This window comes from Trichechus manatus, unplaced genomic scaffold, assembly GCF_000243295.1.
Source record: "Trichechus manatus latirostris isolate Lorelei unplaced genomic scaffold, TriManLat1.0 scaffold00028, whole genome shotgun sequence".
Taxonomy (NCBI): domain Eukaryota; kingdom Metazoa; phylum Chordata; class Mammalia; order Sirenia; family Trichechidae; genus Trichechus; species Trichechus manatus.
This window is the reverse complement of record NW_004443964.1, coordinates 17134701-17149124: the sequence shown is the minus strand read 5'-3', so window position 1 is coordinate 17149124 and position 14424 is coordinate 17134701. Positions and strand designations below refer to the sequence as shown.

Below are 14424 nucleotides of genomic sequence, written 5' to 3'. Positions count from 1 at the left end.
AATTCTCAGTGAGCAGGGAGAAAGGAAAGGGGGCTGATTGGCAGTGAGGGGAAGGGTCATCAGAGGGTCAAAGTGCATCGTTGGACCAGGGCTGGGTCGCCCTAATGGAATCCAGGATGACCAGTGCCTGAGGGTACATTTTCATCTGATTCCAAAGTTCCGTGGTCTTCTCGTTCTGGGCATTGCCAGCATTAGGTGCTGGCAATGGAAATCTCTAGGTTACAGGTCCAACACAATGGGAAGGGGCTGAAGGGGCTCTCTGGCTCTTCTGGGAGCTCACAGCCAGAGGGGCTTCCTTCCTCAGATCCCCCTTCACCAGCTCCTCTGAAGAACAGGAGATTCTCCTGGGCTTGTGCATGTGGGTCCTTCCTGCTAGATGGCCGGCTGAGGATCTTCTGTGAGGGGCTGAGTGAGAGGCAGCCAAGCTGCTCTGCCCTGGGAAGGCCTTGCCCGCAAGCCTGGGTTTCCCTGCCTGACCTTGACAAAGACCATCACCACCCCCACCCCCTAGAGTCATGAGATCAACTCGTAATTGTACAACAGCAAACAGGGTGGCAATACTCGTCGGACTCAATCTACCTCCCCAACTGAGAGCCCTCGGCTGTTCTACTCAGCATTCCCTTTCAGGTCACTGATGTCCCTCCTTCCATAATGTTCTCAGTAGGGAGAGCTGAGTGACGGAGAAGGTCCTAGCTTGCAATGAGCTCCACTCACTTATAGACATCGACTTTGTGATCAGTTACAGCTATACCTTTTTTATTTTGAAAAATTGCGAGCCTTCAGAAAAGTTACAAGAAATAGTACGACGAGCACTTGTATATCCTTAAATGAATAATTTATTTGATAAGGATCAGCACAAAGCTGGTTCCTATGAGGCAGAGGTTAAAGATGTCCCAAATGTCCAACTTTTCCAAACTGCTGTACCACTCAATCATCTCTAACACCAACTACTCCCCCCTCCCCATACTCTCCCTCCAGTCTTTGGGTTCTGTAATTCGCTGCAACGTCTCACAGAACTCACAAACCATACTTACAGTTGAGTGGTTTATTAGGGAAGTAACAGGGTACAACTTGGGATCGGGATCAACTTGGAAGAAACAGGAACAACTCGGGACACAGTTCCTCAATCAGGACAACTTCTCACCCTCTGCTGCCCGGCCCTGCTAGGGGCCTTCTTGGGCAAGTGTTATACCTCTTAGCTCAGTGGGCTGGCAAGCCCCATTGCAGCCATCTGGCACTACCATCTCTCTCTGTCTTCCGTATTACAACTTCTTCTTCTCTCTTTCTCTCCCTTTAAGCCTAGTGGGATGGCAAAACTAACCAATCCCCTTGTTAGGGTTCCATATACCTTATTTGCATGGACCCACCACTACAAGAATGCCATGTACCTTATTTACATTATTAGCAAGCTATCCAATCCCCTTGGTGGGGCATAAGCACCTCATTTGCATAGTCCCACCCAGTCATTTGGTGAGCATTACAAAGACTAGGCTGGAAGGACCATACTGAGTAATGCACTGCAGCACACTCCTTCACCTAGATACACTAATTGTCAACATTTTGTCTTTCTCTCTCTCTCTGTCTAATACATATTCAAATTTTTCTTGAATCATTTGAAAGTTAGGTGCTGACATCATACTTTATTTTTAATACTTCAGCATGTATCCCCTGAGAACAAGAACATTATATTATCACACTTGGGAAATTTAACAATACTATATTAATATCATACAGTGGCTGCAACAATGGGCTCAAACATAGCAACGATTTTGAGGATGGTGAAGGACTGGGCTTCGTTTCATTCTGTTGTACGCAGAGTTACCATGAGTCGGAACCGACTCAATGGCATCTAACAACAACATCTTACATACATTCCATATTCAAGCTTTCCCAGCTGGCCCCAATGATGTCCTTTAACGGGTTTTTGTTTTTTTTAGGATGTGAGATCCAATCCAGGATCACGTATTGCATTTAGTTGTCAGGCTTCTTTAGTCTTCTTTACTGTAAAATAGTTCCTCAGCCTTTTTTGGTCTTTTATGAATGGACTTTTTTTTTTAAAGTCCAAGCCAGTTGCGTCGAAACTACAATTACTTTAATATGATATTCAAATTCCAAGTGTGATCCTTGTCCTAGAAATGTAATATTTACTTATGCTGCCCCTAGGTGGCGCTCTTGGTAGGCGTTGGACCTCAAAAGCCACTGTGAAAAGCAATTTAAGACAAGCAACCCTGTTTAGAACCAACCAGCTAAGGCTCTTCCTTTGTAAAGCATATGATGTTAGAACTGTCATATATGAAAAGCATATGGTGGCCTCTTGAGCAGAGCTTCTCACGAGTCACCTGGGGATCTTGTTAATCTAGATTCTGATTCAGTAGGACTAGGGTGAGTCCTAAGAGTCTGTCTTTCTTACAAGCTCCTGGATGATTGCGAAGCTGCTGGTCTGAGGAGCATACTTTGAGTAGCAGGGGTTTAGAACAAGCATATGAAGAAAAAAGTCTATTTACAGTTAGGTGACTTTTATTATTATATTATAATCAACAATGAAGCTGTTCCCATCTACCGCTGCTCTCCCCTTCCCTCCTTCCACGCCAGCCCCTTAGCCTTCTTGCTTCTGCCCCATAGGGCCTTTGCTCTAGCTGTTCCCTCTGCCTGGAATGCTCTTTCCTCAGATATCCTTCTGCTTGGCTAACGCCCTCGGCCCCCTCAAGTCTGCTCAGATCTCACTTTCTTAATGAAACTTGCGCAGACCACACTATTACTATCTGCCCTCACCCCTGCCTTCTGTTTCCTCTTAACCTGCTTCATTCATTCTTTCTTTCCTTTTTTTTAATTTGCTCTGAACAGTTCCTACCCTCCAACCCTAACAGTGAAATGCATTTCCTTAAATCTAAAGAACACTTTTTAAAGGTTTGATCTTTCAGCACCACCTCTAAGGGTTTAATACAAGCATTTTTTTTCCTTTTTGGTTCAATTATTATTACCACTCCAAGGAGCTGAAGCATTCATTAACTCACTGTGCCTGAACAGTCTGTTAAATTAAGTGCTAACCAGTTAGGGAAACTTCTTAGACAAAACCCAACACCTCTCAGGACTGAAAGACTGGGATTGAAGGCTAAGGACCACAGACTCGGGAGACATCCAGGTCAACCGGCACAAAACCACTCACAAAGACAATGTTCTACACTCCATTCATTCCTTCTTTTTCCTATATCCCTCACCACCTTCTCACATGCCACGTAATTCTACTTACTATGTTTATTGTTAATTTTTGTCTCTCCCCACAAGAGTCTAAGTCCCACAGGGCCAGGGGCCTTTGTCTATTTTCTTCACTGATGCATCCTAAACACCTAGAACAGTGTCTAGCACATAGTAGGTGCACATGAAATATTTGCTGAATGAAAGAAGCTTAGTAGGACCTTCAAGATAACAGAGCCCAACAGCCTCATTTTGTTGATGAAGAAATGAGCTCAAGGAAACAGACTTGCCCAGGATCACACAACTGTAGGGATATTGACCCAATTCTTCTGAATGAATATAATCAAAAGCAGAACTGGTTTCTATTAGTTTATTTTTATGTTATAAATTTAATTTTGACTATTTACGTTAGGCCTTCTCTCAAACGGATCTGAGACAGCAGACAAGATTAAAGGTACTATACAATGTAACAATTAGGAATCAAAACGGGAGTAATATCATCTAAAGGAAGAGGGAGTCCATGGAACAGGCACTTGACAGTAGTTAATTACTCTAACTGGGTGCAGAATTTGGCTGTAAATTCTTTGGCAGCTGAGATTAAACAGGAAGCATGTGGGACTACATAGTGTTCATTGTCTGACCCAAGAAAGCATAAGTACTCAGCAAAACTCATGTCAAGGAGGAATTTGGTACAAGCAAACTTTATGTAACATCCATTGGGCCTCAAATTGGGCAATGTCTATAAAAAAAAGTCCAAAGTCGTGGTTGAAAAACATGATCCTTTTATCTGCAAAGTCTAACTAAGAGTATAACCTTAAATCACATTGTAGCTATTGAGGCTCAGGTGGATTATATTCTGATGATCCATCTGAAAGTAAAGATGAAAACTAAAGAATCTAGAAGAATGGTTAAACATATCTCGGAATGTCTTTTGCAAATATCTAATATTTCAAACCTTTGATAAACATTGAGTCCCAGGCAGTTCACGGGTTGAATTTTCATCCATCCATATATTTACTGAATTCCTAATATAAATATCTCCTTCCTTTTTTCACTTCCCTATACTTCCCCCCATGGTACACCCCAGGCCTCTCTTCTAGGCAGAAAGAACGCGGAAGGCAGGAGGGGAAGCTAGTTCTGTTTCTTCCAGTTGCATAAGATATTTGCCAGGGTTTATTACGTGTCCAGAACAGAAAGACTGCTCACATGTCACATTCACTCCTTCTGGCCACCAAGAAGTTGTCCTTCACCATATAGTGCAGATAATCGCTCAGTTTTCTGCTGCTGTGTTTTCAAACCCTAGGTCTTTTACAAAGCCTCTGTGAATACTAACCAATACATTTTAATAAATATCAATACATTTTTTCCTATTGTCCCCTTGTCTTTTTTTTTTTTTTTTAAAGATTTCCCAAGGAATTTCTGCCGTCTGGTGTACATTTAACAAATTGAAGTCCCTGTGGCTGTGTCCTCACCTGAGCCCCGACTGCGCTCTGCCTCTGCTCATCACAGATGCAGCACACCCATGGAATGTTCTTTTCTCACCTGGCGTTAGTTCTGATACATTGACAATCCTTGGCTGTGAGAGGCCCCAGGGCTCGAACCTGCATCGTATTAAGTGGGCTCAGTCACCAATTGGCATGGCTTCTGAAGGGTAAACATCCAAGCAAACGTCTGGATCAGTTGCTTCCATCTTGAGGAAAGAGATCTGCTCGGATTTACCAGGTGCCTGCAACATGCAAAGCACTATGGGAAGGGTGGCCATCTTGGAGGACTAGGTAGGCCTGTAACAGGCGTTGAAGAAAGGCTGTTAGTTGTGTGCTAGTTATTTGTAGGCTCCTGCATCTTCAGGGTGTCGGCTTCCCTTTGTGTCTATCACTCAACTGTGAAATATACAAAGTCTTGTACTAACCAGATGCTTGCTGTTTCTGAATAAAATTTGATAAGCAAAGATGATGTGTTGGACTGTTCGGAGTAGTGCTGTCTCGATTCTCATTCTTTGATTCAAACAACACATTCTCATATGCCAACACCTCCCACAAAACAGAGAGAAACACCTGTGTTGGTCTTGGCACAGGATCTGCTGCAAGGGCAGGGGAGGGAGAGGACACCAGGGGATCGGGAAGCACTGGGACACACGTGTGTGTGCACATAAGTATGAGTACAAGCACGTGTGTGTACATGTGCATGTCTGATTGCATACATGTGTGTACATGTGCTTATATGATTACATACACTCATGGACCAATGGCTGGACATCAGATCACCCCAACATGATGATTTAAATTCTGATAAACTCAGGGATGGATTCAGTAGACCAGTGGGTCCCACCCTGTCAAGTACAAGGACTCTTCTTTAACACACAAAAAATTTTTATTTGCCAAGACCCCTGTATGAGCTTAATTGTCCTTTTAGCATACATAGGTTGACAAAAATATGTCCCCATGCCCTTGAGGACCTTTTGCAATGACTCCAAAGTCCCCCAGGTCTGAGGATCCACTCCTAAGTAAAACTTTCTAATACGGGGAAGGGATAACTCCTGTGAACATCTGACAGTCTAGCAACTCTCCCCCTAAACAAGCATAACTCAAAAATGTGACTCCTCTGAGCAAAGTATCACAGGCTCCAGGGGGACCACATCTGTCTGGTTCTCCAATGCATCCCCCTGCACCTCTTACAGGATCTGGACCTTAACAGGCACTTAAGAAGTTTTTGTTGCGAGAATATTCAGTAAGACGAGGCCACTGAGTGGTTGGCTAGGCTCACTCACCAGCTATGCTATCCAATCCTGCATATCAGCCTCAAAGAGCACAATTCATAGTTTGATGTAGAGGGCATGACTTTTTAATCACAAACTTGGCTGTGCAACAAATCTCACATTACTTCATTAGCATTAAATCAAATATAATCGGTCTCTAAGCCCCCATCCTGCAAGGGTGTTGGGAAATTTAATGTTGGCCTCAATTTGCAAATCTCTTCGCCTCCCTGAGGTTGCACGAGAATCTGGGAGGCTCATGTGGTTCCTGAAAAACTGGGAAGGGGCGAGATTCCGATCATGCTCACTGCTAGAGTTTCTTGGAGTCCAGGCTCCCAAGGTCCCTAGAAGGCAGCTGGCTCCACAGGCTCCCTGCCACCTGAGAGGAGTGGGGACCTCTATCAAGGCTGGAAACTTAGGGACCAGGGTCCAGGCTCCCTGGTGTCCCCTACAGTCAGCCATTTCCCTGAGGGACCAGCCTCATCTTGGGGGTAGGGAGTGGGTCCCCATGGCTCACTCTTCCTAGTTTTTGGGGACTCTCTATTTCTGCTGCTCCACCTCTGCCCCTCCCATCCTCTTCCCCCTCCACAGCTTCCCTCAGATAGTGCAGGGAGTGAGTTGTGCATGGCGGCAGGGGCAGAAAGGAGCCCAGGGAGAAGTAATGCCAACTTACGCCTCAATGAATGACCCTGACACAGGGGCCCAGTGAAACGACAACCTGCCTCAACTCTAAATCTTTGGGGGCATTCCTAAATAATCAAAATCTTGAACGTTAAATCTGTAAATGCCAAGGAGCTACTGAAATGATTCCAGGTCAAAAGCTTCATGATAAGAGAAGAACTTCTTATTTAACCATCTTGTTCCTCTTAAACTGAGTCCCTGGGTGGTGCAAACAGTTAACACGCTGGCTGCTAACCCAAAGGTGGGAGGTTCGAGTCCACCCAGAGGTGCCTCAAAAGAAAGGCCTGGAGATCTACTCCCGAAATATCAGCCATTGAAGACCCTGTGGAGCACAGTTCTATTCTGACACACATGGGGTCGCCCTGAGTGGGAACTAACTCGATGGCAACTGTTTTTTGTTTGTTTGTTTGTTTGTTTCCTTCCTCTTAAACTAACCCTGCCAGAGAAGCTTTCTGGAAGGCTCGGGACCCTCTTTTTTTTGAATAATTTATTGTGTTTAGGTGAAAGTTTACACAGCAAATTAGATTCCCATTCAACAATTCATACACAAATTTTTCCATGACATTGCTTACAATCTGCACAATGTGTCAGCCCCCTCACCATTTCCATCCAGTCTGCCCTGTTTCCATCCATCCAGTTTCCCTGCCCCTCCTTGCCTGCTCATCATTGTTTCTGGGTAAATGTTGACCATTAGGTCTCACATAGTTGATTGTTTAAAGAGGCACATTCATCACAGGTATTATTGTTTCTTTTGTAGGACAATCTATTATTTGGTTAAAAGGTGACCTCCGGGAATGGAGGGACACAATTAATGACTAGGAGTGTGACAAGCTTCCAGGGACTGTGGTAGGCTCTGGCTCAGGATCTGTCCTCAAGCACGTTGGGAGGCAGTGAAATCCACTCTTTTTCCTTTTCCTAGGACCGTCCCCCCCTTAGAAGTCTAACAGGGGAGGGTTCCTCGTGTTGTGAATCCTGGCCCAAACAACCCACGCCCTGAGAAGGGGAGTGTTGGTTGTACCAGGAACTAAGGGAACAGTTTCTGGCACTAAACCAGGACCCTCTTATGCCAAGAGGTTCCAGGAAAACCAGCACATCTCAGGACTGGGAGGAAGTAAGGCAGCAACAGGGGACTTTTCCAAATGAATCCAATAAACCTTTGGAAAAATAATCCACAGAGGGTCAAATACAGGTAAAAAGCAACTTTGCAGGCTTTTGGAGGCATTGTTTATCCTAAGTAGAGAGAATATATCTCATAATAGAAAATATCTTATGTATTGGCTTTCAAAATAAATAGCTGGGAATATAAGACTCATCTTGGGATAATATATATATATATATAAACTTCAGCTCTGTATTATGGCCAATTAATGGGAGGAGGAGAAAGGGTGAAGAAAAAGAGAAAATGGAAGTGAAAAAGGAAAGGAAAGGAGGAAACAGAGGAAGTAGGAGAGATGAGAGGCAGGGTGAACTTTGAAGAAGGTCGGAAAAAAGAAACACAGAAACAATTCAGAGACGCAGAGACACAAAGCGCAAGAGAGCAAAGCGCAGCTCGAGAAGGCGTAAGAGATGGCCGTGAGAAGACGGTGTTATCTGGGGCTGACCCACCGCCGTGACACCTGCCTATCGACACGGACATCGTAGAAACATGAAGGTCGGAGCCGCAAGGACACGAGATCATCTCGGTCAATTCCTTTGTTCCCAGGAGAGACACTCCAGGCTGCAAGAGATGACTAGTGGCCCCGTCTTCAACTTGCCTTTAACTTTCTTTAAAAATTTACTTTCGGTGACTGCTCTGACCAGGATCACAACAGAGGGTTCTGGACAGAGCTGGGGAAGGATGTAGAACAAAATTCTAACTCACAAAAAAAAGACCGGATTTATTGGCCTAAAGGAGACTGGAGAAACCCCGAGAGTATGGCCCCTGGACACCCTTTTAGCTCAGTGGTGAAGTCATTTCTGAGGTTCACCATTCAGCCGGGGAGTGGACAGCCCTATAAAACCCAATGGAACTGATGAGGCACAGCAGTCCAGGGACAAGGGCCAGAAGGCAGAAGGGGACAAGGAAGCTGGTGATAGGGAACCCAAGGTTGAATAAGGATAGTGTTGATGTGTTGTGAGGTTGTTAACCATTGTCATAGGGCAACATGTGTAGTAACTGTTAAATGAGAAACTATTTTGTTCTGTAAGCCTTCATCTAAAGTGAGAATAGCAGCACAATTGGAAGAGCGTAGTCGATGTCACTGAACTGTGCATGTAGAAATTTTTGAAATGGTGTATCTTTGGCTATGTATATTGTCACCAAAAAAAAAAAAAGGTTGAGAAGAGAGAGGGTTGACATGTTGTGGGGTTGTTAACCAATGTCATAAAACAATATGTGTACTACTGTTTCATGAGAAACTATTTGTTCTATAAGCCTTCACCTGAAGTACAATAAAAAAAAAAATAACAAAAAAAAATTTACTTTCGGGCAGTAAAACTATTCTGCAGGATACATTAATGGTGGATCCATGACATTATGCGTTTGTCAAAACCAATAAAATGTACAACCCAAATAGTGAACTGTCGTGTAAAATATGGACTTTAGTTAATAATAACATATCAATATTGGTCATGAATTGTAAGAAATGTACCACCCTACTGCAAGATGTTAATAAGAAGAGAAACTGTGTGCAGGGGGGTGAGGGAATATATGGGAATTCTCTACTTTCTGTGCAAATTTTCTGTAAGCCTAAAACTGCTTACAAAAAAATTAATTACATTAAAATTCCAATACAAAAATTAATTTGCTTTCCAGCATCCTTCATCCTCTGTGAACACTGAAATCATTTTTATTTTCTATCGTCAAAGTTTATTGTAAAATAAAGGTTCATTTCCCGTTGCATTGTGAAATCTGTATGAAGGGACAATTCAGGGTTTAGAAATACCTTGGACGATGAAGTTTTCAATACATTTAGTGCCCGTTCTTTGGCATTCCCAAACAATCTAATAGCTTACTACTTTGGAGAGATGAAAGCTGTCTCTTTCTAACATTGAAATCACCATTTGTTTCCTTATTCTGAGCAATTTTTTCAAGGCAATCCAAGTCCTGCTGGGGATATCAAACTTAAAATTGTCCATGAAGTAGAGCCTTTGAGCAGTAATGGGTTAACCACTATTTTTGGGTTTTCAACTGACATCAAACCATAGATAAGAAGTTCTTAATGCTTTTTGGATCATGTCATCCTTTGAGAAACTGACAAAAGCTATGGACTATCTCCTCAGAAAATTGCATACCCTACAACATTTGGTACCTACTCCAAGGTGATTGACAGACCTCCCCACCCCTCTACACAAACCTTGGACAGAGGCAGAGAACCTCAGCTGAGGAGGTTTTTCTGAATTAACCCTTCAGTTCACCTTTTCACTTGAGCCCCGTAGTCTTAGTCAAGGGCTGAGTCAGGTCTATGCGGTGGTTTTCTCCCCAGTATGCTAATGACACTGGAGGAGAGTCTTAAAAACATCTGTGCGCAGGAGCTGAATTCTCATTGGGCAACTTCCAGAGACCTCCTTCAGACTCAAGAACTGAGGCAGGTGCATGGGAGTCCAGCAGAAATCCCCAGTGGACTACGGCAGCATGTTGAAGATGCCATGGGTTGGAAGGGACCTGGGGCCCAACAGGCTGTCAAGAGGGTACCATCCTCTCTCTTGCCTCATTGTCTTGGTGCACTTTCCTTTGTCACCCATGATCTTCACCCTGCCTTTTTCATCTGGCTATGTCTACCTATCCTCAGGTCTTTGGTTAGACCCAACTTCTTCTGGGATGCTTTTCCTACCATAGCACTCATCTGTAACCCTACTAGACAGTACGCTCCAGGAGGGCAGGAGCCATGTGCTTCTTACAACCTCTCCATCCCCAACACTCAGTGCAGTGCCTGGCACCCAGAGCCCTATAGCTTTGAGTTCGCTGAGTAAATAAGTGAATAACTGAATGCTTTAAGGCAGGGTTTCTCAACTTTGGCACTGTTGACATTTGGGGCTGGACCATTCTTTGTTGTGGGGGACTGTCTATGCATTGCAGGATTTTTAGGAGCATCCCTGGCTTCTACCCACTAGATGCCAGTAGCACTGCACCTCCAAGTCGTTAAGAACAAAAAAAAAAGTCTCCAGACGTTGCCCAATATCCCCTGGGAGTGGGGGGAGAATCACCGGGTTGAGAACCAGTGCTTTAATGAATGAGCCTTGGCCAGGAAGTCACTTTGCCCATCTTGAGTCCACGTCAGGGAGTGAGATTCAGGTAGTCAGTCAGTTAACACTGATGGAGCACTCAGCATAAACTCGTGAAAAGGATGGCTGACCTCTTGTGACTCCTCAGAAGAAGGGAAAAAATTCTACTGCGTGTTCAACAAGCGGCATCTTAAGGCCTTTAACGACCCATTACATTGTGAGGACACAAGAGGGAGCTCTAACTAACAAGTTACTGTCGAGAAAAACGGCCTCTCTGGGAAAAGGCGGGGTGGACTTTCTGGTTTAGGTGCTGAGCTCAGCCTTAGACCCTTGGTGAGGCCAGCGGCCCACGTCCTTGGACAGCTGAAGCCAGGGTCCTGGGTTAGAGAGATTTCAGCCATTGAATCTACTAAAGAAGATCTCTGTGTGTGTGGTTTCCTTCTCAGAAATGTAGGCAGAGGGAAAATGGAAGACTCCCATATGCTTGATAAATAGGGCCTAAGTAGTAGGAACAGGGTCTTCCCAGCTTCCATGACGCTAGGGTGGTGGCAAGAGGCTGAGGAGTTGACATAGGGGCTCTGGGTTCTCCCCAAATCATCAACAAGTCAAGTATTAGACTTGAAGGTCATTAGAGGAAGGGACGATTTACCCAATAAGCAAGGTACGCACGGGCTTACTTGTGCTTACTTAACTAATCTGGAGTGCGCAGGTTGATGTGGTGAAACCTATGTGAAATTGTGCACTCCAGATTAGTAAGTAAACACAATTACACCCATGCGTACCTTGCTGACTGGTTAATTTAGAGATCATCTAAATTGACTCCAACCAGGGAAAAACCCTTAAAACTTGGAAGCTGTATGATAATTGTGTGACATAATTCTATGTGTGGGGTGTGCATTGTATGTGGGGTGTGGGGTCTATAACTTTCATTTTATTTTCAAAGGGCTCTGAAATAACATTTTAGGATGTTCAATCTTCTCATTTTAGAGATGAGGAAACCGAAACTCAGAGATTGAGAGGCTCTTTCAAGTTTCCATGGCTGGAATCTGGCAGGGCCAGGATAAACCCTCAAGTTTCCTTCTGACCTTTAGGCCCCGTGGGGTCATGGTCTGAAGGGGACTGGGTGTGGGAGGAGAGAGGTCCGAGGCCTCTGGCAGAGGTGAGAGGGTGGGTCCCGAGGCTTAGGGGGCAGGAGAGTGCTTTACGGGTCGGGTTGCCAGGTAAAATATGGGATTCCCAGTTAAATTTGAATTTCAGATATACAATGAATACTTTTTTAGTATAAAAACCCAAAAACCAAACCCACTGCCGTCGAGTCAATTCTGACTCATAGTGACCCTATAGGACAGAGATTTCCTATAGAGTTTCCAAGGAGTGCCTGGTGGATTCGAACTGCCGACATTTTGGTTAGCAGCCATAGCACTTAACCACTACGCACGCCACCAGGGTTTCCTTTTTGGTATAAATATGTCCCAAATATTACATGGGATACATTTATCCTAAAAAAGTGACTTGTTGCATATCTTAAATTCAAATTTAACTGGACAACTTGTATCCTGTTTCTTTTTCTTTTTTTTGCTAAATCTGACAACCCTATCTGCCAGGGACAGCGTAGCTGGGACGCAAACACTGAAGTACCAGTTGACATGGATTTTAATGACTCCGTGTTTGAGGCTCCAGCTACCTCTAGGCCCTGGGCTGTGCTGATGAGATTGGCTTGGTTCTCTCTGTGGTTGGGAAAGGCCTGAAGTCCTAGAACACTGCAGAGGTTCTACTTGCACGTGGCCTCTCAGAAGATGACATTGCACAGATCTAGAAAGAGTAAAGATCAAATTTATTTAATACAACCCCCCTCAGGGTCTCTGCAGCATGCCACTGAGGCAGATGGGGAAGTGGCTTTGGTTAGGTGTGTTCACTAGAGAAACTCCACCGCAGAGCGGCCGCAGCCCCCCTTCTACCCGCTCACACCATCACCTGCCCCATAGGAAACATCTTAAGACTTCAGGAAGGAATAAATTAAAAAAAAAAAAATTAGTAAGAAAAATACACACTTCAATTTTCTATTAAAAATAGTATTTGCTGTAGGCATCCATCTTCCCATCTTTCAGCCATCAGCAAAGAGAGGAAAAGAAAGAGAAGGGTATAGAAAAGCAGCTTAAGAACATCTGTGCTTGGTCCAACTTCAGTTTCGATTTTGTGCACTGCCCGGAATGAATCTTGTCTTCAAGTTGGCATTTCAAAGGCATCGCTCCTGAGCAGTTTGCTTTCCCGTTGGTGGTGGGCAAAGTCATAGCTTCAAGAACAGAGTGAAATTGTCTGGTCCACATTGTGCGCTTCCAAAGGGCAAAGAGGCCCAGAACCACAGCCCCTCTGATGAACTGAAGTAAAAAGGACCAAAGGAAAAGAGAAAAACTAGCCCCTAAGCCAGGCCATGTGCTAGAAGTGATTGACTATGAAACAAAAGCAGGTTTCTGTGTATGAGGGCATCTGGAGAAGTTCTTTATCTCTGTACAAGACAAAATATTCAAGTTTCAAAGTATCCCAATGGCCTGTTTACCCTGAACCTCCTTCTGCTGCTTCCACTGCCCAGCTCCAGGAGTCGGGGAGCGAGGCTCCGCTCGGTGGCAGGTGGCCCTTGTGGGGGATTAAACATCCCCTCCGTATCTCTTTATACCCAACATAAATGCAGTAGGAGGGATTTAAGGACTGGCGGCTTGGCCTGAGGAATTGCTTTGTTTGCTGGGAGCAGGGCAGGTTCATAAACAAGTGCACAGAGCTCTTGGAATACGGGAATCATCTGCTCTTCTCGGAATGTGGACGTCCTCCCAGGGTTAGCATCTGCCCTCCCGTCCTAAGTACCATCAAGGGAGCCTTCCGTTCTCTGCAGCGACAAGAGATGAGACAAGTTATGGTCACACCCTTCAGGACTGAAGACTGCCCTTGTGGGAAGATGTGCAAAACTGCAGACAGCACATCTCAAAGGAACTCCAAAGTAGTGCTGCCTACCCACTGGGACCCCCACCGGCCAGCACGGCGGCTTCCCCCACCCATTAAATGATGTTTAAGGTCCCCGTGAGTCGGAATCAACTCAACGACAACTAACAACAGCTGTGAGGCAGTAGTGGTTCAATGGTAGAATTCTCGCCTTCCACGCAAGAGACCTGGGTTTGATTCCTGGCCAATGCTCCTCAGAGCCATCTGTAAGTTGAGGCTTGTGTGTTGCTATGATGCTGAACAGGTTCTGATGGATCTTCCAGACTAAGATAGACTAGGGGAAAAAGGCCTGCAGATCTACTTCCGAAAATCAGTCCGTGAAAAGCCTATGGATCACAGTGGTCCAATCCCCAACCCATCATGGGGATGGCACAGGACTGGGCAGCATTTCATTCTGTCATGCATGGGGTCACCATGAGTCAGCGCTTTCTCAATGACAGCTAACAACAAGGTCCTTCTGTTTAAAATTATATGATTCCACATACAACCTTACCTTGTAATGTTCTCTAATGGCTTCGTATGGTGTTTGCTGTCACCCACTCAACCACCCGTCAATGACTGGCTCCCACTCTGACCCAGGCACTGTGCTCTGTGCTAAG

The 14424-nt window shown here is 44.7% G+C and overlaps 1 protein-coding gene across 6 annotated transcripts in view; it reads right to left on the bottom strand.

The window, feature by feature from the left end:
* Nucleotides 1-4895: 4895 nt before the first annotated feature.
* Nucleotides 4896-14424, bottom strand: part of PECAM1 (platelet and endothelial cell adhesion molecule 1) — a 73681-nt gene continuing 64152 nt past the window's right edge. For 4 of the 6 annotated variants that reach the window (XM_023729339.1, XM_023729343.1, XM_023729340.1 and 1 more), the window contains one exon: nucleotides 4896-4976. In XM_023729339.1, the coding sequence (XP_023585107.1) occupies nucleotides 4911-4976 (66 nt within the window). In that variant the 3' untranslated portion in view covers nucleotides 4896-4910. The other 2 variants (XM_023729341.1, XM_023729342.1) reach the window with 2 other exon arrangements.